This window comes from Bos grunniens, chromosome 9 (genome assembly GCF_055505025.1).
Source record: "Bos grunniens cultivar Pamir isolate PY7600 chromosome 9, Bosgru_T2T1.0, whole genome shotgun sequence".
NCBI classification, from domain to species: domain Eukaryota; kingdom Metazoa; phylum Chordata; class Mammalia; order Artiodactyla; family Bovidae; genus Bos; species Bos grunniens.
The window spans coordinates 68,253,608-68,281,593 of record NC_141173.1 but is presented as its reverse complement, the minus strand read 5'-3'; the positions used below and the strand labels follow the sequence as shown (position 1 = coordinate 68,281,593).

At 37.8% G+C, this 27,986-nt stretch overlaps 1 protein-coding gene across 3 annotated transcripts in view; it reads right to left on the bottom strand.

Moving 5' to 3' along the window:
• Nucleotides 1-27,986, bottom strand: part of LAMA2 (laminin subunit alpha 2) — a 707,472-nt gene that overhangs the window by 439,872 nt on the left and 239,614 nt on the right. For all 3 annotated transcript variants that reach the window (XM_086317880.1, XM_086317878.1, XM_086317879.1), the window contains exons 5-7: nucleotides 10,613-10,792; nucleotides 6,674-6,763; nucleotides 4,862-4,979 (exon numbers count right to left, since the gene is read on the bottom strand). In XM_086317880.1, coding sequence (XP_086174006.1) covers nucleotides 4,862-4,979; nucleotides 6,674-6,763; nucleotides 10,613-10,792 — 388 coding nt within the window. The remainder of the gene's footprint in view (nucleotides 1-4,861; nucleotides 4,980-6,673; nucleotides 6,764-10,612; nucleotides 10,793-27,986) is intronic.

Genomic DNA, 27,986 nt, shown 5'->3' with positions numbered 1-27,986 from the left:
AAACCGGCGCACCTTCTCAGGCAGATGTTGACCGTCCCGACCCCCAAGAAGTTTTAGTTAGCAAAGAACCTGCTTACAGTTTTATAGATAATGTCTCTCTGGGGCTGCGATTGCCCCCTTCCAGCTCTGGCTGCCTGTCACCGGAGGGGGAAGGTCTGCAGCCGGCTATCTCTGTTCAGTCCTTTGTTCCGTGCGCAGGCCTGGCGGTCTTAGGTTAGGGCTGGCTTTTCGCGTGGTAGATATCCCACAGTCTGGTTTGCTAGCCCAAATTATTTCGCTCAGATAGCACTCAGGGTATTCAGGCCAGATTCTTACTCTCAGCGATGCAGCCCGCGCTGCGCCTCCCTGCCCAGCCCCCACTTGCTAATGGCGGATGCAGGCGTCTGCGCTGCTTCTCCGCTGGGGGAGTTGCCGTAGGGCTCTCAATCTGCGAGTTTTAATTGTTTATTTATTTTTTCTCCCTGTTATGTTGCCCTCTGTGCTTCCAAAGCTCGGCACAGATTCGGCAGTGAGAAGGTTTCCTGGTGTTTGGAAACTTCTCTCTTTTTAAGATTCCCTTCCCGGGACGGAGCTCCGTCCCTCCCTCTTTTGTCTCTTTTTTTGTCTTTAATATTTTTTCCTACCTCCTTTCGAAGAGTTGGGTTGCTTTTCTGGGTGCTTGATGTCCTCTGCCGGCATTCATAAGTTGTTTTGTGGAATTTACTCGACATTTAAATGCTCTTTTGATGAATTTGCGGGGGAGAAAGTGTTCTCCCCGTCCTACTCCTCCGCCATCTTGACTCCTCCCCTGATGCTGTTAAGGTTTACCCCTTTACACAACTGCATAGTGGGGCCCCATTCCTCCAGATACTTCTCAGAACAATGACTGATTTCTAACCCAAAATATCTTCACAAGCACACAGACACAAATCAAAAAGCAAAAGAGGTAAGGGCAGAAAACGAAGAGACTCAAGACATCGTAGTATATGCAGAATCTTAGGCTTAAAAGATAACGTATAGTTAGGAAATAATTTATGATTAAATTCTTTTATAATTCAATAATTTTAAGGACCTATCATGTCTGATACATGATACACGACAAATACATTTTATTCAATTCATATATAAAGTTGGCATTAGTTTAAAATGTCTGCCAAGCCTGTTTTGGAGGCCATAGACACCTCTTGAACTGAAAAAATGTGATTGGGACTGATTTGCTAAAATACTAATATTTGAATTCAATTGAATCGGGCTTTCTGACTAGTTGGGATTTATAGTTCCGCAGAAGTTTTTGTTTTTAGGTCTCATCTTGGCCTGAATAGATCTCCAGAAACACAGGTTTCTTTAGAATCCCTGTCACCATTATGGGACAGATGGCAATACTAGGCTACATATGACAATATCAGTCATCTGTTATGTTTCTTGGGTATTTCCCTTCAGGAAAAACTGGACATATGGGTTGTTTTCAAAAATGACAACATTCAATATTAAAGTATAAAAGAGTGCTTGTTGGCACATGTTTACATAGCCCGTTATTTTTATGATTTCTCACTACTGGCTCTTTTTTGGTTGTCACTGTCTAATAATTACTATAGCACCAGTTCAGTTCAGTTCAGTTCAGTCACTCAGTCATGTCTAACTCTTTACGACCCCATGAATCACAGCATGTCAGGCCTCCCTGTCCATCACCAAATTCCGGAGTTTATTCAAACTCATGTCAATCGAGTCGGTGATACCATCCAGCCATCTTATCCTCTGCTGCCCCCTTCTCCTCCTGCCCCCAATCCCTCCTAGCATCAGGGTCTTTTCAAATGAGTCAACTCTTCGCACGAGGTGGCCAAAGTCCTGGAGTTTCAGCTTTAGCATCATTCCTTCCAAAGAACACACAGGACTGATCTCCTTCAGAATGGACCGGTTGGATCTCCTTGCAGTCCCAGGGACTCTCAAGAGTCTTCTCCAACACCACAGTTTAAAAGCATCAATTCTTCAGCACTAGGTTTTCTTCACAGTCCAACTCTCACATCCATATATGACCACTGGAAAAACCATAGCCTTGACTAGACGAACCTTTGTTGGCAAAGTAACGTCTCTGCTTTTGAATATGCTATCTAGGTTGGTCATAACTTTCCTTCCAAGGAGTAAGCGTCTTTTAATTTCATGGCTGCAGTCACCATCGGCAGTGATTCTGGAGCCCAAAAAAATAAAGTCTGACACTGTTTCCCCATCTATTTCCCATGAAATGATGGGACCTGATCCCATGATCTTTGTTTTCTGAATGCTGGGCTTTAAGCCAACTTTTTCACTCTCCTCTTTCACTTTCAACAAGAGGCTTTCTAGTTCCTCTTCACTCTCTGCCATAAGGGTGGTGTCATCTGTATATCTGAGGTTATTGATATTTCCCCTGGCAATCTTGAGTCCAGCTTGTGCTTCTTCCAGCCCAGCATTTCTCATGATGTACTCTGCATAGAAGTTAAATAAGCAGGGTGACAGTATACAGCCTTGACGTACTCCTTTTCCTGTTTGGAACCAGTCTGTTGTTCTATGTGCAGTTCTAACTGTTGCTTCCTGACCTGCATACAAATTTCTCAAGAGGCAGGTCAGGTGGTCTGGTATTCCCATGTCTTGAAGAATTTTCCACAGTTTATTGTGATCCACACAGTCAAAGGCTTTGGCATAGTCAATAAAGCAGAAATAGATGTTTTTCTGGAACTCTTGCTTTTTCGATGATCCAGCAGATGTTGGCAATTTGGTCTCTGGCTCCTCTGCCTTTTCTAAAACCAGCTTGAACATCTGGAAGTTCACGGTTCACGTACTGCTGAAGCCTGGCTTGGAGAATTTTGAGCATTACTTTACTAGCGTGTGAGATGAGTGCAATTGTGCGGTAGTTTGAGCATTCTTTGGCATTGCCTTTCTTTGGGATTGGAATGAAAACTGACCTTTTCCTGTCCTATGGCCACTGCTGAGTTTTCCAAATTTGCTGGCATATTGAGTGTAGCACTTTCACAGCATCATCTTTTAGGATTTGAAATAGCTCAAATGGGATTCCATCACCTCCACTAGCTTTGTTCATAGTGATGCTTTCTAAGGCCCACTTGACTTCACATTCCAGGATGTCTGGCTCTAGGTCAGTGATCACACCATCGTGATTATCTGGGTCGTGAAGATCTTTTTTGTACAGTTCTTCTGTGTATTCTTGCCACCTCTTTTTAATATCTTCTGCTTCTGTTAGGTCTATACCACTTCTGTCCTTTATCAAGCCATCTTTGCATGAAATGTTCCCTTGGTATCTCTAATTTTCTTCAAGAGATCTCTAGTCTTTCCCATTCTGTTGTTTTCCTCTATTTCTTTGCATTGATTGCTGAGGAAGGATTTCTTATTTCTCCTTGCTCTTCTTTGGAACTCTGCATTCAGAATCTTATATCTTTCCTTTTCTCCTTTGCTTTTCACTTCTCTTCTTTTCACAGCTATTTGTAAGGCCTCCCCAGATAGCCATTTGCTTTTTTGCATTTCTTTTTATCGGGGATGGTCTTGATCCCTGTCTCCTGTATAATGTCAAGAACCTCTGTCCATAGTTCATCAGGCACTCTGTGATTGTCACTGATACCATTTCTAATATTAGCATTTTATATTATTATTAATGTGAAATGACACATTGAAAGTATTAATGGATTACTAAAATAGATATTCTTTCTCCACTCATTTGATTTCTTGCCCTCTCCCAGTTACCTTCTCTCCTATTCTTCACAACTACTGTCCCCAAACCCTACCCTTTACTAAGTATAACTAATGAATCAGGGGCATTCTTCTTCCCAGATAATAAAATGAATCTAAGCTTTAGGGTATGATCTCTCCCCTCTGGTTTTCTCCATTTATTAGATGACAGGTATTCAAAAGCTATTTACTAGGGGAGGAACCATATAAAAGGAGAACAGGCAGAGAATCTGCAGCTATACTGGTTTGATAAGCATTTTATAAACATACCTGTTTAGAAGGGTAATCTCTATATCCAGTAGGTTTTACTGTATGTTTATTTACATTTCTCTCTCCCTCTCTATGTGTGTGTGTGTGTGTACTATTACTAAAATAGTAATAGTTTATTACTATTAGTTTAAAATGTCTTCCAAGCCTGTGTTGGAGGCCATATACACCTCTTGAACTGAAAAAAAATGTGATTGGGTGCTTTACTAAATGTGATTTGCTAAAATGGTAATATTTGAATTCAGTTAAATTGGGCTTTCCGGCTAGTTGTTTGGATTTATAGTTCAGCAGAAGTTCATATAGGGGCTTACCTGGTGGCTTAGACAGTAAAGAATCTGCCTGCAATTCAGGAGACCTGGGTTCAATCCCTGGGTTAGAAAGATCACCAGGAAAGGAAAATGGTAACCCACTCCAGTATTCTTACCTGGGAAATCCCATGGACAGAGGAGTCTGGTGGGCTACAGTTCCTGGGGCCACAAAAGAGTTGGACATGACTGAGTGACTAACACTTTCAGAAGTTCATATATGTTATGCTATAAACTTTAGATTCACACCTGATAACAGTAAGTGTATATTATGCTTTTATCTACATCTCATAATTCTCTCAGAGAAGGCAATGGCAGCCCACTCCAGTACTCTTGCCTGGCAAATCCCATGGACTGAGGAGCCTGGTAGGCTGCATTCTCACATAGTGGTAAATTCATAAGTATTTTGTAAATATTTGTCAAAAAAATAAAATCTTGAAAACTCTAAAACAGGAGAGTAAAAGAGCTTACAGCTACTGTCTTGGATGAAATGCATATGAATTTGACATATGAGTTCACTTGAAATCAGCATGTGTTTACACCACCTGTGCCCCAGGAAAGGAAGACTTACACATGGTGTTGGACTGTCTGGAACATACCTTCACATTCACTTTTGGTCAGAAAAGTGCCTGCTCTCCAAGGTTTCTGATGGAATCCAGGACAGCACTGGTCACAGCTATCACCACACGTGTTATGCTCACATTCACAGCGGGATTTCTAGCAAAAAAAGAAAAAAAGTTGGGGGCAGGGTGGGGAAGCATATTTCAGCATTCTTTGGAACCATAAATGAGGGGTTTCTCCTGAAAGGTAGAATGAAGACAAGAGAAAACATGGAGCCTCTGAACCAAAATCTAAAACTCTTGTCAGTCTGGGAAGGAAGAGGTTCCCGCAGCGGGAGTGATGAACATATTTGATCACCAGCTTTGGAAGGGAGGTTCAGGCTGGTACTGGAATCACTGGGCTCAGATGAGCAGAGAATGAAGGCCCAATCAGGAGTGGTCTTGAAGACTAGAATCACTTCTCTAATTCCTGAGATCCATGGGTTTTCTGGGTTGGATGTATCCATTTTAAGGTTTCCATCAAAGTACTATTAACATTGGAAGGACTGATGCTGAAGTGGAAGCTCCAATACTTTGGCCACCTGATCCGAAGAGCTGACTCATTAGAAAAGACCCTGATGCTGGGAAAGATTGAGGGCAGGAGGAGAAGCAGGTAACAGAGGACAAGATGGTTGGATGGCATCACTGACCCAATGGACATGAGTTTGAGCAAGCTCTGGGAGTTGTTGATGGACAGAGAAGCCTGGTGTGCTGCAGTGCATGGTGTTGCAAAGAGTTGGGCACGACTGAACGACTGAAGCGAACTGACTATTAGCATTTAGCATAGGAAGAGGGGAGAGAGTAGATGGCAAGGCATGGAGAGGCAGGGATAGAGGAGAAATCTAATACTCCAAGCCTGAATCTCCTGTCTGCAAGTGTTTTGAGTACAGTCTTATTTTACTGCATGGAACCGTCCTTCCAAGGCTGCTGTGCAGGTTCTCAAATCTTGGGAAATACTGCTCATCAGTACATCTGATAGATAGTGCCCACACCCTGCAGAAAGCAGGACCACAACCTTGTGAAAAAAACTATGCCAGGGATTTGAATCTTCCATAGGAAGTAATACTATGATGCATTACTCAGAAAACTAGCTTTGAAAGAAATATCGTTTGTATTACAGTTGTCGTAGGAAAAAGTGTTTACCTAGGTAGCTACATTCACTGATCTTACTATCCAAAATATTTCTTCCATACATAAAGTAGATGATTCTGTATTTCACCAGATTGTTTATGCCTGAGAAAAACAGATGCTCATTCATCTTCTTTGCTTAGGTTATGTTCACTTAATACATTGTCATTAATGAAAAATGCAACCTAAAACCATTCCAGCATTTTCTGACCTGGCGATTTCAAGCTGTCTTGAATACTCTCTTTCACTCTACTCCTTACTGCCCCATCTTACCTTGGTCTCTGGTTCCATGGTCATTTATATTTACTTCCAGGTACATTTTTTATTTGTTTGCATTAATATTTTTTGATGAAAATTCATAAAAGAAACAGGTTGATTGATGACAGGCATTCTCTAAAGCTAAATCATACAGCAGGCTGTCATAGCTAGAGAGGTTTCAGAATAGATAGACTGGTTTGGAGCCTTTTTGGGAAAAAACTAATCTGTTTTCTGATACTGTAATGGCACCCTTCAAAGTCTATCATCCTAACTGCCAGCTCTATTTCACCCTGGCATGGCTTTCTGTTACACCGTCTAAGTGGGGATTTGACACCCATTCACAGCGTCCCTGTCAGCAAAGCTTCTCATGAAGCATTTTACAGTTCAGAGCTTCATTTTACCTAAGCAGCCTAAAAATATACATACATTTGTCACTGGATCAAGTGGACAAGCCCTGGCATGACCGTAGCAGATGCACATCCCTCCGACCGAAATATCCTTGACCGAGTAGTAATACTGCAAAAAGCAATCCAGAGAGAAATCCTGTTAAGACTACTGCAAGGTGGAAGGAGCATTCAGTTAAAAACTTGGCTTTATGCTTCTACCCTTAGTTGGAAGCTCTAGAACAACTGAAGGCTCACAAGAGTATCCAGTAACTCCTCACATTGAAACCATGGTCCAGGGGCAGAATGCCTCTATAGTTCATGTTAGGTGGGTATTTTAGAAATTTATTTCCCACAACAATACAAAGTGCTGCACAGTACAGAAACTCCATGCTGGAGCATTTATTATCGAAAGCAAATTGTTACAGGGTCGGGGGAAGCAAGGACAATAATTCTTCATAAAAGTTGAAAGACAGAAAACCTCTTTTATTATCATTTTAGGAATGCCAGTGTTCACGAATCATATGCAGACTGTTCTACTTAATGAATTTGAAAAGAATCAACAAATGTAAGGAAAAGGGTGCTCATGATGACACATTTCTTAAGCATATCAAGAAGCACATGAAAAGTAATTAACTACAAGATTGGTTTAATATAATGCAAGACATAAACTAGATGTGCAGAACACTATTTCTTCATTATTATGTTAAAATGTTCATGCAATTACCTTCCTGTTTAGGTTAACACAGGACTGCCTCAAATTATTTTCATCTACCTAGCTATTTTTGAAAGGTTACTCATAATTTATACAACTGAACAATTAAAAAATTTTAACTAATTTGTATATCACAAGTTATAGTTAGTTGTGAAAGTACTTCATATTATCTTGTGGAATCTAAATAGTCATCACAGTGGTAGATAGTTCTATTATTCCAATTATTTACACTAAACACACACACACATATTTAGTGAGAATAAATAGATAGATACAAATCTGAGTTCCCTGACCACAAACTCTCTTTTCTAATTTACTTCTTTTTTAAACATTTTTTCTTTTTGTTTTTGCTGTTTATATACAGTATCTTTTATAATATTTTGTGTTACTTTATCTTACTTGATACACTTACACCTCACACTATTGTAACTTGCAAGGAAGTTTATATTTCATTTAGACGTTAAACTCTGCGTTTCACTAACTTCATCACCTAATAATACAGATAAAACAGGCATAGTTGCTCAGAATGCTGATACAGAAGTTTTGTGGATGTTTTTAAAACTGCTTTAAATATAAATGTGTAATGCTTCATTTCTAAGTCATGAAGAAGAGTTAAAATTCAATATCCTATTTTTATACATTTAAATTTATATGTAGGGTTTACAGAACTTGAGTACTTCCAAAAACATAATTAATGTTGAACTTTACTGCACTATTTTAAAGGTTCAATGAAGTTATAAATAATAGATGTGCACCCCAACACCCTCTCTGCCTTCAGCAAAAGATGATAAAAGGAACACGTTTACTTCCATTGATTTTTTTCTTTGATAGATATACTGTCAGGAAAGATTAAATTTCACTTCAAAATTATTCAGTCTTCCTTGGTGTGTATTTTTAAGTCATGCCAAAATTATAATTAAAAGTGATTTTTTAATAAGTGAGGAATCTAAACTTTGCTGTAAAATAATGATTACTTTTGCAGAAGACAATTTACAATAGACTGAAATATAATAAAAGGCAAAATTATTTCAGGTTTGGAAAGGGCACTAAAACATCCAACATGTGTTCTATGAGGACATAAGACTTTAAAAGTTATTTTGTAATGATGGAGAAGTTAGGTGTGAGGAAGTTAAGCAATGAGAAAATGTATGAGGAGTCCTCACATATTTGCGAAAAGCACTGCCCTTCAATATTCAGTCTGTAGGCTCAGCACTTTGCTATCTGGTGGCAACAGTTGAACCCCAGTAGGGTCATTGTGGAACAATGTTTTGTCTCACAATCTCAGTTTCTCCCTACAATCCTCTTTTCTCCTTTGCTTCTAGTCACACAGTAGATATTCTGTTTGCATGTATTTGATTTATGGATTTACTACTGAACTGAGTCTCTAGCTAATACTGTCTTGGTTGTATACATGCATAAAAGGGAGATGACATAAACCAGAGAACCTGGCAGGACATGCGGATAGGAGGAAGCATAGTTATGACTCATAGCAACCTGAGCTATAAAGAAAGCTGAGCGCCAAAGAATTGATGCTTTTGAACTGTGGTGTTGGAGAAGACTCTTGAGAGTCCCTTGGACTGCAAGGAGATCCAACCAGTCCATCCTAAAGGAGATCAGTCCTGGGTGTTCATTGGAAGGACTGATGCTGAGGCTGAAACTCTGATACTTTGGCTACCTCATGTGAAGAGTTGACTCATTTGAAAAGACCCTGATGCTGGAAAAGATTGAGGGCAGGAGAAGAAGGGGACAACAGAGGATGAGATGGTTGGATGACATCACAGACTCAATGGACATGGGTTTGGGTGGATTCCGGGAGTTGGTGATGGATGGGGAGGCCTGGTGTGCTGTGGTTCATGGGGTCGCAAAGAGTCGGACATGACTGAGCGACTGAACTGAACTGCCTGAACCTGGGCAGATCATCTGTGTCATAATCTCTCAAATTTCTGTTTGAAAACACCTCTACTAGCTTCTGTTTCCACTGATATGTTGAAAGGATGCTATAACCATTATTTTTCCTGAGATTCAATTCATAAAGGAAATAAAAGTGTATACAACCAGTTTTTTCCCTAGTATCTGTATTCTTTTGAACTAGAAATGCATTGTGATTCATTAAAGAAGCATGAAGCTAAATTATTTATTTAGATAAAATGGTCCATGGACCAGTGGCATCCATATCACTGGCAAAATTGTTAGAATTGCTGTTTCTCAGTTCTGTCCTAGATCTACTGAATTCAAATCTGCATTTCCACAACATCACCAGTTGATTCCATGCATATTAAAGTTTATAAGGATGTGATGTGGTGTGAGTGTCTGCCCGTGTGTGTATATGTACTGAGTCATGATATAAAATGTATTTCTTAGTGTGGGTTACAAGCCCACAAGGCCAATTATAATAGTTGTACAGATAACCCAAAGTGTGGAAAAACTAACTTTGTCCTCAAAATCAAGAGAATAAACTAGGCAGTATGAGCTCCACTGTACCAAGAGGAAACTAAAGTTTAGAAATGTTAAAAAGTTTGATATTTTTTACACATCTAATAAGTGGCCCAGAGGCTGGATTTAAACAAAGGAAGGTCCATGAAATTTTAAAGTCTTTCATTCCTCCACTGAAAACTATTTTTTTAAAACTATTTAACAGACAATTATAGAGAAGGAAATGCCACCCCACTCCAGTATTCTTGCCTGGGAAATCCCATGGACAGAGGAGCCTGGCGGGCTACAGTCCGCAGGGTTGCAAAGAGTCAGACATGACTGAGGGAGGAGCAGGGGCTCCCCAGAGGCCCCAGAGGTTTTGATGGCAAAGCCAAGGACTGTGGCTGAAGACTCCCAGCTCCCAGGCCTCTCTCAGCAGATAGGAGCATGGAAAACTAGAATCTAAATTACGCCTGATGGCTTTCCTGGAGGCTCAGTGGTAAAGAATCCCCAGCCTGGGAAGACGCCACGTGGCACAGCAGCTGAGCCCATGCATCACGGCCACTGGGCCAGTGCTCTAGAGCCTGGAAGCTGCAACTACTGAGGTCTGTGGGCACCAGAGCCCATGTTCTGGAACAAGAGGAGCCACCACTGTGAGAAGTCTACGCCCCGCTGCTAGAGAGTAGCCCTCGCTCCCGGCAACTAGAGAAAAACCCACACAGCATGAAGACCCTGCACAACCATAAATGAATCACATCATTAAAAAAAATTTTTAAAGTAAAACTATTTAACAGGCAATTAAAACAATAGGCCCAATATTATTCACAGATTCCAATATGATTCCTCATAACTTACTCTTCGTGTGACGATGGGGTCAATTTCTCTTGGGTCTTTGTGAGCGAACATCATCAAATCGGCATTCAAGGTGCGGATTCTCTGAAACCTCAGGCGAATATAACGAGCAGAGGTAAATTCTAGCAGTTCAGGAGAAGGATCATCAGCACTCGGTCTCCCATTGATCAAAGAAATATGAATCTACACAATTTGGGAAATAATTTAACAATTAAGGTTACCAAGATTTACATATCTGGTTTTATTTAACTTTTCTTAGACAAATAGTTAAGCTCCCCTTCTCTCAGTTAGGCAGATACAGGTTCATATTTACTAGAATGCAGTGAAGTAATTGAGGAATATTATGAATGTACATGTACCTGCAATTTATTTGTTTCTATTTCAGGCATTTTCTATATACTGCAATTAATTATATTTCTACGTTCCAAGTCAGTGCATCTACTTGAACTTCCTAGGATTTCCAAAAATTCTTAAATCAGTCATTCTTTTTCTGAAAATTATTGCAGCCAAAAATTATTTAAGATTCTGGCATATATTCCCATATATTTTCTGGTGGGAAACCAGAAAACAAAATATCAGACAAAAACAAGAAATCATCAGGAACTCAAATTTCTTTTTATTCTGAGCTTGAAAGTATCTAATTATATTGTCTTAAAATGTATAAAGAGAGTAAAAATTGACACATTACCAGAAAAATTATGCAAATCTCCAATCACAGTGAGACATTTCCATAAGGTGGCTTTTGTTATTTCTTTTTTAGAAAATGATAGCTTAAGAAGGCAAAATTTACCAAGGCTATAACACATTCTACGAAAAATATGCTGTTTGAAAATATATTAAAACTTGAGTAGAATGGAATATTCTTTAGGAAAATAATTTTGCAAAATTGACACCAGAAGAAATCAAATCTAACCATACCATTTTCCATAAAAAATCAGAGAAATGATTATCCTTCAAAGGTGAATTGAGGCCCACATGCTCTCACAGGGATTTCGAGAGCAGAAAATTCTAATGGGGGTTGGGGGGAGGTAAACGGTTACATAAAATAAGAAGTACTTCTATCACATATAAAGGAATTATTTTTCTAATGCCTAAAGAACTTCTATAAATCAACAAGAAAAAATACTGATGACATAACACAAAAATATAACTATTTAAAGAAACAGAAATAGAAATGGCTATTAAACTTCTGATAAGATAGTGAACCTCATTTATAACAGAACTCTTAATTAAATCCACTCTAAAAGCTTTCTCCATTTTTTCAAGTTGTCGAATCCTAAAATATTAATAATACTCCCTGATGACAAGACTAAAGGGGGTACAACAATTATTACACATTTACAGGTTGAATGTAAAATGGTATAAGTCCTTATAAAGGTGAATTTAGCAATAACTGTCAAAATTACAAATGCACAGAATTTTTTACTTAGAAATTCCACTTCTGGGAAATTACACTACACAGATGTTTTATTAGTATATGTGTGTGTGTGTATACAATTAACATGTAATTAATGATATGCAAAAATGCACCGCATTTCTAAAATATTTTTTGATAATAGCAAAAGACTGGAAAGAACCTAATATCCATCAATAAGAGATGGGTTAAATAAATTATACATCTATATAGTGAATTATGTGTACCACACAAAAGAATGAGGAAATTCTCAAAATACAGATAGGAAAAAGTACGTTCAATTTTTTGTACTTTGTAAATGCATTCTTACCTATGCAATAAACCAAATCAAATCAAAACTGTTAAAGAAATTGAAATTGAGTGGTGGGTTTTGGGCTGAACACATGCACATACTGTGTATATGCACAAACAGGAGGCTAAAGAGACAGGATTACAAGAAGAAAGGAGCCCTGTGCTAGGCTGGGAGCTATTCAGAAACATGACAGTCTGTAAGTCACTGGAAACTGTGACTTGAGGTCACCCACTGGAATTTTCATCCACTTTTGCAAGACGATATATCATGTGTGTTAATTACATTTTTTTGACAGGAGAAGCAATATGTGTTTCCATTCCTAACATTCTGCATCTAGATAATCCCCGAGAGCATTTTACAAACTGACTGCCAATAAACTACTGAGTCACTAGAGGAATAAACACAGCAAACTCTGAGATGAGAAACTAATTCTGATGTCACAAAGGATAGACTCAAAATGCCTCATGATAAAAATATGAAATGTCCCAGCTAATTGACTCTACTTTGAATACTTAATAAAAAATAAATTCACTTAATCAACATTTGAGGATGATAAAATTCAAGGTCTCCTAAAATAATGAATCTCGAAATGCTGAATGTCCTCCCTCTGACACTGAACATTTGAAGAGTAACATAGATCTTGTATATTTCACAGTTCTGGCATCTAGCAGGTGAGCCAGAAATGTATTTAAAGTCAAGTTGTCTCTACTACTTAAGACGGTATCCATTAAATGTTAAAGAATGAATAAATAGATGTATACAGCAGCTAAAATGAGTTCCCCTTAGAGGTTAATTTTGGCACCCAAAAAATCACCAGTGTCCTTGAATTCACACTTAAATTTGTCTTAGCAAGATCTTCCTTGACTGCTTCTAAAAAAGCCATTTGAAAAAAAGGAAATCAGAACATGTCTAGGATTAATGTTTCTAAAAACTATTAAGGCTTATTTGGTGTTAATGCTACAGTGAACTGCACTTGTTCCGTACATAGAATTAATAAGTCCCTCATTTAAACATAAAGGAACTTTAAAAAAATGGTGCACATGTTCAAATTTAGGTTTGAACACCTAAATCATATCATACACCATATGATAGCTACAGAAAGGATTCAGCAAAAGAACACTTCTCCTCACAGCTTTGGTATTTTCATCAGGCTACTCTGCCAAGAGATCTTGTGAGAATAGTTAGTTCCAAGCTGTTTCTGAGACAGAAAACCAGACAGCTGTTTGGCCATGTTGCTTGCAGCTTACTTCCATTTTTTTCCTTTTCCGTTTTTTTTTTAAACTCTCCTTCAAAATGAATCATAATATTGGATAGGCTATTTCCACTGGCACTTGGCTGTGTAATTCCAAGTCCACTGGAGTTTAGCATGCTTCCTGATTTCCTGTGGGGTGACAACTGGAGAGTGTCTATCTTCAAAAAGATGAAGAGTATCATTCCTCAAGACTACCACTGTCTTGCTGCGAAGCCATGGGAAGTCTGTGTCAGTCTAGTGTCTTCTGAAATGATTTCCATTACAGACATGTCGGTGGATATATGTTCAAGCTGTCAAAGGAATTCATTCAAACTGAAAATATCAGCCTGATTAAACAATTGGTTTTTAGATGTAAAAGTTACTCTTCTCTGAAATTAGTTTTTGTAGATAAAAAGAAAAAAAGAAGCGTCTCTTTTTATGACCAAATGACCAAATTAATATGCTCTACCCATCGAAACCATTATCTTTTTTTAGTATAAGGATACCATATAAATCACATTTACTTGCAGATGGCTAAAATTTGGGGGCCTCTATGGGTATTTTTACCTTAATGATTAGAATTTAACTAAAAATTATTTATGAAGCAAGTAATACAATTTTTAATCTAGGTAATTATGTTCATATTATTATTATTATATTTTTCTATTATATTACTACATCTGCTTTAGATTACTGGCAGAGCTACACTCCTAATACCCCTCCCAATGATACAAGTTTGTTGAGTAAACGGATAGGTGAAAGAATGAAGGCTACTTAAGGATCATTAATAATGGTAAGAATCTTTGAAATGAGAAATGGAAGTAGATGAAACTGACAACTTGATGAACATTTTGAAATCCCCTTTGATTCATCAATTTCTAGGTGTGCCAAAGAAACAGGTACAACAGTTTGAGAGTAAGGTGACATCAGGAGATACAATAATTTTCATATGTGTCAGATGAGCTCAACTATCTATAGGTATGGTTAAAGAATGTGTATATAAACGAGTGGCTAAGCCTTGAGGAACCTCTTAGATCTAATCATAATTAATATATTAGTTCAGAGAAGGAGAATAAGATCACAATAAAAACTCTGAAAAATGAACTCAATCACTTGTATTTTATCCAGTGGGAGGGAAAAAAGAAAGCAAGCGTATCTTTGGAGACAGGGAGTGAGCGATATGAAGGTTAAGAAAAGGTGACGGTGTGTCACTGTGTTTCCAGCACAAAGCAAACAAAGGCTCTGACTTGGGCTCTAGGTGGTCAACAGAAACCCCCAAATGATCAACTTTCAGCCTCCATCATACTTGATCTAATAGCAGCATTTGAAACAATTGATTGCTCCACTGATTTCCAGGACACCACACTGTCTTTTTTTTCCTCTTACATCTTCAGCTACTCTTCTCAATCCCGCTCAAGACTTACTACATTTTCTCCTCCCTAACTTTCTAAAATTGGAATACCACAGTGCCCAGTCCTTGGCCTTGTCTTCTGTTTGATCCACACTTACCCACATAGTGATCTCACCAAAGCTTGCAGATTTAAATGTCACCTATACTGATGCCTCCCACACTTAACATCTCCAGGCTTGACCCCTCCTCTTGAGGTCCAGATGCAGAATCCAACTGCCTTCTTAATCCCTTTAAGTGACTGTCTAATAGGTACCTCAAACTTGTATCTCAAATTGAGTTCTATTCTTCATCTCCCAGTGTTTCCAATCTCATTAAATAATTTTATCCTTTCAACTACCCTGGACTCACAACTTGGAGTCATGCTTGCCTGCTTTTGTTTTCCTTCTTACAACTAGTTTTTCTGCAAATCTTGTTGACTTTACCTTCAAAACATACCCAGCATTCAAACACTTCTCACCATCTCCCCTAAAGCCACCTTGGTCCAGGCTTTCATCACCTTGAACTTGTGTACTACAATAACGATCTGAACAGGTCACCCTGCTACTGCTCTTAGCTCCTTAGGAGTTTTTTGGCAACATAGCAGATGTTTTTCTGTTTGCTTTTGTTTTTTCTTTTCCTAAGTTTTTGGTAAATGTTTCCATCAATTTATTCTCTGTATTTCTTAAAAACAAAAACCACAAGTTTAACATTAATAATTTAAAATACTGTAGACCAAACAAAGCCAGCTCTTACTCACACTGCAAGTTGGTCTATGATTTCTTTCCTTCTGTTTGCCAGATGATCTTCAATAACTTCTACAAAGAAATTCCTCTTCAATAGGTTCATGCAAAAGCTAAAAGCTGGTCATTAACTTTATGAAAATGGTGTAAACCATAGCAAAAGAGGTCTATTCTCATCTCAAGCCTCATGCCATAACCACATTCATCACCATCAAACTGCCCAAAAGTCATTATTTCCTGAATGAGAACAAAAGCTTTTATTCTCTCCTCATCATTTGGTGCCTCAAAAATGGGCTTTCAAATTGTGTTGAGGTCTGCATCTGTTTCAGGGAGCTCTCTAAATATGCCTTATAAACTATAACCCTGGTCATGTCATGCTTTTCTGTAAGACTTTCCAGTGGTTCTCTATTTTACTGTCAATAAAAGCCAAATTTTTACAATGAACTGAGAGATCCTATACTATCTGCAATGTCAGCGCCCCATCCCTACCCACTAAAACTGCCAAAGAAGAAAACAATGATTTTCTAGAGCTCTTTTCCTACTTTATCCCTCAACCACACTGCTCCCACCAGGCTGCCAATTTTGTTTGGGCATGCCAGATAGGATCTTACCTCAGGGCTTTTAAACTTGGGTCCCTTGCCTGGAATGTTATTCTCCCAGATATTGCAATGCTCACTTTCTCATTTCAAATCTTGCTTTAGTTCAGTTCAGTTCAGTCGCTCAGTCGTGTCCGACTCTTTGTGACCCCATGAATCACAGTACACCAGGCCTCCCTGTCCATCACCAACTCTTGGAGTTCACTCAGACTCACATCCATCGAGTCAGTGATGCCATCCAGCCATCTCATCCTCTGCCATCCCCTTCTCCTCCTGCCCCCAATCCCTCCCAGCATCAGAGTCTTTTCCAATGAGTCAATTCTTCGCATGAGGTGGCCAAAGTCCTGGAGTTTCAGCTTTAGCATCATTCCTTCCAAAGAAATCCCAGGGCTGATCTCCTTGATTAGGCCTTTTCAGTGAGTCCTTCCAAGACTATCTAATTCCAATGCAAACTTCATCCTGGCACTTACTATTCTCCTCTACCTGCTTCATCTTTCTCCACACTACATTTCCTCTTAACACACCATGAATATGATTTACCTCTTTGTTGATTATTTCTCTCCACTCTCTAGAGTACAAGTCCCAAGCATTTCAAGATTTTTAATCTACTTTGTTAACTGATATATCCCCAGAAAACAGTACAGCACCTTAAAAAAATAAGTGCTAAGTAAAAATATTTGGATAAAGAAACATAAATTCTAAATATTTAACTGGCCTCCTACTTGAAGATCAATTTCATAGAGTAATTAATCAATTTTTCTGTTTTTATATGAGTAAATCTTTGAGTATGGTATTTCCATAGTATGAAATTAAAATCAGTAATCCTTTATATCATTTTCTATCAAAGCATTTTAAGTTGATTTAGAGATAATTAGGAATTAACAGCTTTGATCTACAATTTACTTACATCAAGGTCTACTATATTTGCTATTATTAGTTAAACATTAGTTAACTTTAAGTTTTATTTCAACAGGCTATTTTCAGCCGAGAAAGACACACATGTCCTAAGATATTGTATTTCAATGTAAGGACTATTCAACTTAATTTTAGCACAAGAAAAGTAAATCTATCCATTGGTATTCTATTTCATAGTCCAAACTATAAATTGGTATGCTGTTAGTTACACTAGAGTCCATGAAAACACAACAGTATATTTAAACTATAGATTCTTTAAACCCTATGAATATGCAATAGCTATCAATAAAGTTAATTAACAGTTACATACTACCTTGTCTTTAGAAGGAAATTTTATTACTAAATGTATTATCTTTATGGGTTATCATTATGTTTACTATATATAACTAGTTATTGAAAAATAAACTTTCTTATCAGAAAAATTTCAGTGCGGTTTGTTTTCAAAACTCTTCCAAATCAATGCAATACTTTTAAAGTCTTAAAAATATGAAAATATATGAATATATGAAAATTAATGCATGGGTAATAAAAATACACTGGATAAACAATACAATTTACAAAATGTCATGCATAAAACCAGTTAATAAAATATTTAAACATTTCAGACTAGAGATTTCTCTATCAAGAATCATTAGGTTCTTGGGGCTTCTCTGGTGGCTCAGTGGTAAAGAATCCACCTGCCAATACCACTGGACATGGGTTGGATTCCTTATCAAGGAAGATCCTACATGCTATGGAGCAACTAAGCCTGTGGACCACAACTACTGACCCTGTGCTCTAGAGCCTGGAAACCACAATTACTGAACCCACATGCTGCAACTACTGAAGCCCAAGAGCCTTAAAGCCTATGCTCTGCAACAAGAGAAGCCACCCCAATGAGAAGTCTGCAGGTTGCAGCTGGAGAGTAGCCCCTGTTCACTACAACTAGAGAAAAAAAACCCGTGCAGCAACAAAGGCCCAGGACAGCCAAAAGTAAATAAATAATATTTTGAAAGAATCTTTAGGATCTTAGTGAGAAAATGGGGTATTATAACCATTTTTCAAGCCATTATTTCCAGTTCTATCAGGCACAGTTTATTGAAGTCCTTTTTTCATTTTCTTTTCCCCATATTTTATTTCCTCCAACTAATGGTTGTTGTTTTATTGTAATTTTTATTCACCCAAATACTGTTCATTTGTATATCCAGAAAATGAAATTCTCTGAAGGCCTAACACACATGCTTACAAAACTTTATCTCTGGTCTACCTCTTCATACTTCAATATTTCTAACTCATTCATTTAGTCAGTCAGTCTCTCATTCATTCAGAAATATTTATTAGATGCTTACTATTAATACATTCCAGGCCACTGAATTATTTTCACTTTCCCCTCTGTGTCATAAATCTCTCATTTATGAGCCTTTGTCAAACATGTTTTATGTCTCCCTACTGCTCTCGTTAGCACAGATGTACTTTACACATCCTTCCGGTCTCAGCTAAGATGTCAATTCTCTTTCTTTCAGGCATAGTTCCATGGGTGTCTAGGACTTTTCCTATGAATTCTCCAAGCTCCGCTATTATCACTGCCCATTTACTTTATTCTGTCTGCCAAGAATAGGAACTTTGTCTTATTTACAGTACAGTTTTACTGATTAAACTAATGAATAGTGTATAATAGATTCAATAATTTGAATGAGTAATCATCAGTGCCTAAATATTACAGATTGTGATAGAATTTCCAATGAATTAACTCTTCAAACATTCACAACTGTTGCGTTGTGTATATTATTTAAATTTTGACTTTGTATATATTTCACTGATTTTTTAAATTGGATTTATTGGATTTACATCAAGAATTTTAGTACATATTTTATTTGCCATACTTCAATAAATCTCACTATGGGTATAATAATTCAAGTACCTAAAAAACATTATATATGGATTCCTGTAATCCCAACATTTGGATGAATCACCAAAAATATTATTTAAGTCACTAATAGAGACTTTTTTATATAATATATATATATCAGGTATAATAATGTAATATACCTGTATATCCTTAGGTACCTCAATATTCCTACTTATCAGAATTGGAAAGATTTTCTTTTCATGCACAATGTACTGAATTATTTTGAAAAGTCCTTAATAAATATCACACTATCATTAGAAGTTTATAAGCCCAACAAAAACAACTACACTTCCAAGGTTGATGACTACTATGGTGTTGGAAAAGTAATAGTTTAATATCTAAAATATTGAAGACTGTGCATGATATTAACTCCCTTAACTAACTTATTCCAAGAATACAAGGAAATGTCAGCTTAATGAGCTATTTAAGAAATATGACTGTATCACTGACAAATGTACCCTGAGCTAAGTCTTAACAGTCTTTCACTCACCCATAAAATATTTGCTTTTTGACACCTACTTGGTTCCAGTTCCAGCTTGTGCTGGAAATCAGGAGAAATATCAGTAACCTCAGATATGCAGAAGATACCACCCTTATGACAGAAAGCAAAGAACTAAAGAGCCTCTTGATGAAGGTGAAAGAGGAGAATGAAAAGGTTGGCTTAAAGCTCAACATTCAAAAAACTAAGATCATGGCATCTGGTCCCATCACTTCATGGCAAATAGATGGAGAAACAGTGGTTAACTTTATTTTGGGGGGCTCCAAAATCACTACAGATGGTGACTGCAGCCATGAAATTAAAAGATGCTTACTCCTTGGAAGGAAAGCTATGACCAACCTAGATAGCATATTAAAAAGTAGAGACATTACTTTGCCAACAAAGGTCCATCCAATCAAGGCTATGGTTTTCCAGTAGTCATGTATGGATGTGAGAGTTGGACTAAAAAGAAAGCTGAGCACAGAAGAATTGATGCTTTTGAACTGTGGTGTTGGAGAAGACTCTTGAGAGTCCCTTGGACTACAAGGAGATCCAACCAGTCCATCCTCAAGGAGATCAGTCCTGAGTGTTCATTGGTAGGACTGATGCTAAAGCTGAAACTCCAATACGTTGGCCATCTGATTTGAAGAACTGACTCATTTGAAAAGACCCTAATGCTGGGCAAAACTGAAGGTGGGAGGAGAAGGGGACAACAGAGGATGAGATGGTTGGACGGCATCATCAGCTCAATGGACATGAGTTTGTGTAAACTCTGGGAGTTGGTGATGGACAGGTAAGTCTGCTGTGCTGCAGTGCATGAGGTTGCAAACAGTTGGACACAACTGAGCGACTGAACTGAACTGAACTGGTTCCAGTTGCCTCTGAGACTTAAACTGCTTTCCTTCTCTTCTTTGGAATTACAATTCTTGAAATTGTTATTTCTGGATGAAAGCTTTTCCTTACTATCCAAGAAATATTTATTCAGATTCATCACTGCCAAAGCAATGGTTGTTAACAAACTGCAGTAGATTAAGAAAATTAGCTTTCTTCAATGTATTGGTCATCTTGTTTTTATTTTTCTCCTATCCTAGTGAAATTAGTTAAAACATTGTGCTCTAAAGGTTGTATAGCTTCTCTCTTGGTCAAAGAAAAGCACCTCTCTCTGTCTCTCAGCCTCTCTGTCTCTATATCTCTATATCTCTCTCTGTATCAAGAGTTATTTAGAGTCATTTGTTTTTATACCAATACCAGATTTCATGTGGTAGTAATTTCTAACTCGGAGAAGGTGATGGCACCCCACTCTAGTACTCTTGTCTGGAAAATCCCATGGGCGGAGGAGCCTGGTAGGCTGCAGTCCATGGGGTCGCTGAGGGTCGGACACAACTGAGTGACTTCACTTTCACTTTTCACTTTCGTGCATTGGAGACGGAAATGGCAACCCACTCCAGTGTTCTTGCCTGGAGAATCCCAGGGACAGGGGTGCCTGGTGGGCTGCCGTCTATGGGGTCGCACAGAGTTGGACACGACTGAAGCGACTTAGCAGCAGCAGCAGCAGCAGTTTCTAACTCCTATGGAATTAACATATAGAAGGGCTAAGTGGTTTGGAAAGATAAAAAATAGAAGCAAATTCTTAGTTTAGGAGTTCCAATTTTCTTAAAGTTTCAAAATTGGTATATTCCTTCCTTCAAAAAGCTTCTGATGGTCTTCTTGCTTTGTTCAAGTCAAAACAATCCAGCAAACCATTTAATTCTAAGTACTTTGATCTTAGATTAGTTACATCTGGAACATGTCCAGATGGGTGACATGTAATCCATCATAATTGAATAAAATACCCCATTGGTCATGATGTATAAAAGAAACAATGACACTTAAGATCCTGAAGCTTTCAAAAAAAGGAAATAATTACTAAATGTAGATATCACCTCTTTTTTTTTCCTCTAAAAGAACCTTGACTTACATGAGCTCATTTTACATTTATTTTAAAATTAATAAATATTTTCAAATAATAACTTATATAAGTACTCCAAATTGCACACTTTTCATTTATCATTTGTGTTTTTCTTCCTCCAGTTAAAGTATACAATATTAGCACGGACAAAAGAAAAATTGTCAAAATGAGTTTCCTCAGTCTGTTTTGGGAATATCTCATTTAAATTGTATCAAATGCAGATGTCATTACTAAATCTTTGTGCTGTCAAACTAAGACTTTACAGGGATAGAGACATCATCTGAAATTCACAGCAAGGAAAGAATCTAAGAGGAGTAGCTTCAGAGAAGAGCATGAGGGGAAAACCACAAGAAGAAAAATTTTGACTCTCCTCAAACATTTGCATTGCTCCAAATTTTGTTCTGGGTGTGCCTCAACCAAAGATAGACTGAGAGAATAAATCATTAGGCATCTATTCCCACCTCATAGCTATTTAAGAAATTGCTCTGGAATATCCAGGAGCTTACATATGAAAACAATAGTGGTTATATTGTGTATTTACTGGATACCAGACACTCTAGTGGGTTTCCCAGATGGTGCTAGCTGTCAAGAACCCACCTGCCAATGGAGGAGATAAAAGAGACATGGGTTCAATCCCTGGGTCAGAAGATCCCCTGGAAGAGGGCATGGCCACCCACTCCAGTATTCTTGCCTTGAGAATCCCATGGACAGAGGAGCCGGGCAGGCTACAGTCCATGGGGTTGCAAAGAGTCAGATACAACTGAAGTCATTTAAACACGCAGAGAGTTTTGCAGGTGATCTGTGTGTACTAACCGATAGAGTATTAACTCACTTAATGCTTACAACAATCTCATGAGATTGGTGTTATTATGATCTCTTTTTTTAAGAGAAAACCGACATTGAAATGTTAAGAAGCACGGCTAAGCTCATATAGCCAAGATGTGTTCTGATTCTAGTCCAACCTCATTAGCTGAGTTCCTCAGCTCACCATTTCACTATCTCACAGAGTAGGAGTTTAATAAGCATTTGTTGAATGAATAACAGCTGGTTATCCAGGCACTATTTAAAGACTTGCCGCAACATTAAGCTTACCACTGGTGACACAATCTTCTCCATGCACTCCTTCCATTATTTATTTGTCTCATTTCCATTCCAAACCTGTCTGTGACTAACACTGGTATTTTAACTTCATTTTCTCTCTATTATCCTGCTCCTCCTCCTCTGGAATTATCTAGCTTGTTCACTTTCCCTAGCTCTTGATTTTGTTTCATGAAGTTGCACCAAGTTTATCCTACTAGTTTTATCCATTCTAGAGTTCTTTGGGTAAGTGGTTTACCCCAGGTCACCACTCAGGACCCATCCCCAGGTCAGATGATGTCCAGGCTCCTGCAAAGGGGCAAGAATGAAGTATAATAAAGCACAGAGGATCACTAAACAGAGGGACAGTCCCAGACCTGGGATCCAGATCAGGTCTCCTGACATTGATCCACAGCAGTAGAGAACCTTCTGGTAAATGGAAGCAAAGCTCTACATTAATAAAACCAGAATCAAAGCCTGTCAAGAACTGAAGGCTAAAGTATTAATTGTTCTTCAAAGAACCAACACCTAAGGTCTTAACATCATAATAAATGAAATTGATTATGACAGGTTTAGTATAAGCATCTTTGTAAATAAAAACCACCTATTGGTATGCAAAAGAAATTAATTTATACTTCATGGCAATTTCTACTATGTAGGGAGTACTAAAATCTCAAGTTATAGAGAGAAGGGGAAAATAATATGTTAATATCAAAACTAAATATCTGTGAAACTGACATGCTCTTCCTTACTGTGGAGGACTATTAGAGACAGTTCCAAATATAAAAAAAACAACTCAGAGTACAATGACCTACATTAGTGGGACAGAACAATCAGTACACTTGAAAGACATATAATAACAGCACAAAGGAAACTTAAGCAACATTTTCCTGTTTTGTTTTCAGTCCCTGTGTGGGAACACTTGCTTAAAATTAAAATAAAATCTTGGAGCAAGAGGTCTAGATACAAAGCCAGATCCTGCGTCATCAGATTGGAACAAAACCTAGATGTGTACTTGAAAAAGAAATGCAGCCTCTCATTCTTTCTCTGGCTCAAGGGTTCCTCAAAGAAGTGTGTATGTGTATGTTGCAAGTATATAAATGAAGTCTGTAAAGATACATTACTTCATTTTTTTTTTCTGCTTACATAGAAGAGCATGTGGGGATGGTCACTGGCAATTTCAATTAATTTAATGTTCAGAAAGTTTCGATGTCAAACCACAAGATGTCAGAGACTTTAAAGGACAGAAACATACTAATACTTAGGGATGGGACTGAACATAGCACAAGGTCTTCAAGATGAGCACGCCTCCTAGGTTAGCCCTGTCTAACATCCCTAACCTTTGTGTATGCAAATTAGTCTCCTAGTATAGAGTGACTGCCTACACACACCACCCTCTCACCAGTGCAAAGACAGGCTCATTCTCTGAATGTTCTTTCCTTTTGCCACCTTTCTCTCTCTCTTTTTTTTTGCCTTCACATCATTAATTTTTTGATGTCTTCTTAATAGCTTTGCTTATTCTCTGCTCATCTTCCATGCTTCTTATTCTTGCTCTGCTTCATTTTATTTCATCTTTACAGAGAAACTGTCCATCTACAGTTGAGCACGTTTCTATGCTTTCAAGTGAAGTCACATGTTCTATTATTTTAAATATGGCCTATAGCCTTAGCTTTGTGAGAAGAAACTACAGATTTCACCTCTCCAATCCTAAGATTTTTCATTACACAAAGAGTAAAATAATTAACAAAATAAGATGTTTTTCCTTACAGAGCAAAATTCTATACTTAGATTACAGAAGGATTTTTATTTCAGTGGAAGTGTAAATCTGAGTATCATTGAGTTTGACTATAAGACTACAAAGATGTTGTGTGTATATATATATATGCTTTTTTAATTTAGGGGTAATAATATTTCTGGTGCTTTGTATGAATGAATGTGTGGACATGTGTTGTGTGTGTTCAGTTAATTACAGTTGAAGATCATATATGTTGAGGCAGACTGCCAGGTTCAAAGTCTGATTCTGTCACTTACTACTTATGTGAATTTAAGCAATTGACTTTATTGCTCTCTGCCTCAGTTTCCCCTGTAAAAGGCACGTAATAATAATAATATCTACTTATTATGTTGTTTGCTAGATTAAAGAAGATAATTCATGCAACCTGATTGGAAAATGCCTGACACCCAGGAAAAATTATTGTTAGTTGTTGTTACTTTCAAAAGAGTACGGAAAATAACACAAATGGTTGTGTCTCTGCTAAGCAGGATGTGCTGCGCCCTTTGCAGTAGTTACTTATCAGCAATCTGCATGCGGGCTAAGTCGCTTCAATCATGTCTAACTCTTTGCAAACCCATGGACTGTATGTAGCTCACAAGGCTCCTCTGTCTATGGATTCTTCAAGCAAGAATACTGGAGTGGGTTGCCATGCCCTCCTCCAGGGGATCTTCCCCACTCAGGGATGGAACCAGCATGTCTTATGTCTCCTGCATTGGCAAGCTGTTTCTTTACCACTAGCACCACCTGGGAATAGTCTCAGACAAAGGAGGTAGTAGAGACAAAGTTCCCACTCACAATGGAGAGGTGATTCTGGAAGTGCTGAAAATATTGAACTTCAGTGGGAAGTTCAAGTGCATCAAGAAGAAAGAGCAGGACCTCTGCCTGTGTTTTGCCTCCTAGTTCATCACCAATTTCAGATAAGCAATTAAGAGAAAGAATGATCACAGGACTTTGTAGTTTCTACACCCTCCAGCTCAGTGCTGGGACTGCCACTTTGGGGATGGCATATATGCCCATCCTCTGATATGACGGTTTGGGGTCTGAGGACAGAGCAGGTAACCAAGTGCCAACACAATGGCTATGGGAAGAGGAGGCTGCAGAATTACCAACATCTGAGCAGTAGTTTTTGAGAAGAGCAGGATGAAAACGAAGAGGATCTGATATAGGAAGAGACTCTATAAATGTGCCATCATACTTAAAATTGTGTTGGAGTCACCAGGTTTGCAACACAGTACTGTGATGTACACAGATGACTAGATATCATTTGAAAATATCAAGGTGCTAAGGCAATGTTTCACTGATGAGGTTTGATATTAATTTTACACTCTTTATTGAACAACAAATATGATCCATGTCAACAGTAGCATAAGTTCAGGTTCTTACCATTATTCTGTACAGAACTGGATCATGATCATTTATTTACTAGGTTTGTAAGATGTTGGCTCTGCGCACCCCTGACATCTGCATAGCACCAACAGATCTCTAGTCCCTTCAAAGAAACAGAATGTACCAAGGGACCTCTCCTCCCACATAACCGGAAGAGGAGGTTTTCTGCAGATTTACCGAGTACACAGTGTTCTTGTTCCTTTGCTGGACTCACACTAATAACTGACCACAGGAAGCTGCAGGGCCTTGCCCTAAAAGAAGCTCAAATGCAGCTTGTGCTGTTGGTTAGCTGGGGGTGGAGGGAGCGGTGGGGTGGAGGGAAGGGTGCTAAAATTCAGGGACTCAGTTTCTGCGGGAACCCACACATAATGACGAATATTCAGACATTTACACTTGATTGAAGGTCATTGATCATTATCCTAAGTTATTTCCTTAAAGTGGATTTTGTTTGCAACACTCCCTTTTCTCTTTCCTCTGACAAACACAGCATGAATGAAAGGTAAAGGGAATAAAACATTTAATCAATCATCTAGGGGCCAGGGCTGAATTGCTTTCTGTTACACATTTGCTGCCAAGTTCACAGAATCAGGTTTGTTTTCAATTATTTGTAATATGCTTTCCCAGAAGAATTTATAATAGGCTGTTTAGGCACTGTTCCCTTTTCTATTAATGACAAAAATACAACTGTTCCTCCTTAGCAAAAGAGAAAAGGAGTTAAATTAGGAAAATTGTTATAAATGTCACTGTTGGGCTTAAGAATTTTTTTGGTTTGTTTTCTTTCTAAACTGGCTCCAATGAGAAATGGCAAGCAGACTATTTCATTTCTTCTTTCCTCTTATTATGTATATTTCCAAAATAAAAAGTTAACATTAAATCTCTTTTTCGAAATAGTTTATAATAATGATACCTAAGATACCTAATGATATCTAACATGATACCTAATAACACCTAATGATCCCTAAGATACCTAATGATATCTAACATGATTATTATGTTATGTTGCTTTTGTGAACTTGGTTCCTTGAAATAAAAGAACACTGTAAGTCTGGTGAATATTCACAAGACCAGAATGCAATGTTTCCAGTCTCTCCATTCCAAAATTACCTTTTCTCTCTCATCACAGACTTCTATCTTTTCTCTAGGTTTTCCATGTCCCACCACTCTCAGCATCCCTGCCATCTTCAGTATCTCTAAGTTTGATGAGATGCTTATTAAAACATAGACTCATTAATAGGAGATGTCATTCCTTATTACATGACTAGTTATAGCAGCCTTTTGAGAGACACAAAGAAGAATTTCTGAAATCTTATCTATAGGCATCCCCGTTAGGCTGATTACCTAATGTGGAAAGATGACATTTAGACTTCTCTTATCCAGTCATCACACTCCATAGCCCAGGCCCAGAGAACACAAAGGCCATGCTTCGAAGAACAGCTTTATTCACAATGAAATAGAACTAGTTTTCAAAAAACTCAGGCCTATGACTGGCATTAGTATGGGCTGTTGTTTATAGATTTTTCTGAAAACCTGATCAATATTCATTCCTTCTTTCCTAACAATTCACCTTCTCTCCCCTTCTTTTTCTTCTCTATCATAATTGAGCTCTTCACTGGTTTATCTCATGACCTTTCCATCTTCCAGTAGTTCACTATAGCAGAAGTAGCCTTTCCTCTCAACTGCCACATCTATACCTCAGCTTCTTTAAAGTCCCTTTAACTGGGACTCAAAAGTATGTCATATTTTAAATAAAAATTACCCTTAATTCTAAATCACCACCTTGTATTTACCAGAATCTCTTTCTTCACAATTGTAAATCCCTATTTCCTTCCTGTAGTCCACTTAGGAAAAATGGCATTGACAAAGAGAAAACATTCTCTTATAAACATCATGAATTATATAAATCATCAGTTTATAATCTCTACAGAAATGCACATATACCACCAGCAATGCCATTCATCCTTTAAATAAAAATACAGTATGTATGTAGGTCAACAAACTAGTGAAAACTTTTCTTTAAAGAAGCATTACAGAGTTTATACACCCAAATGAATGTTGCTCTTCCAAAATAATTACTTTCAGCATTCTATTTATAACAATAGTGTCTTTTCCTTAATCATTTTAACACTCCTTGCAGTTTTCTCTATTCCTGAAGTTTTTCTTTAAGTGGTAGGAGGACGACTACTTCAAAAACAAAGGTTATTGGGGAAAAGAAAACTGAATCACAAAAATTAAAGGTCAGGATAGAAAT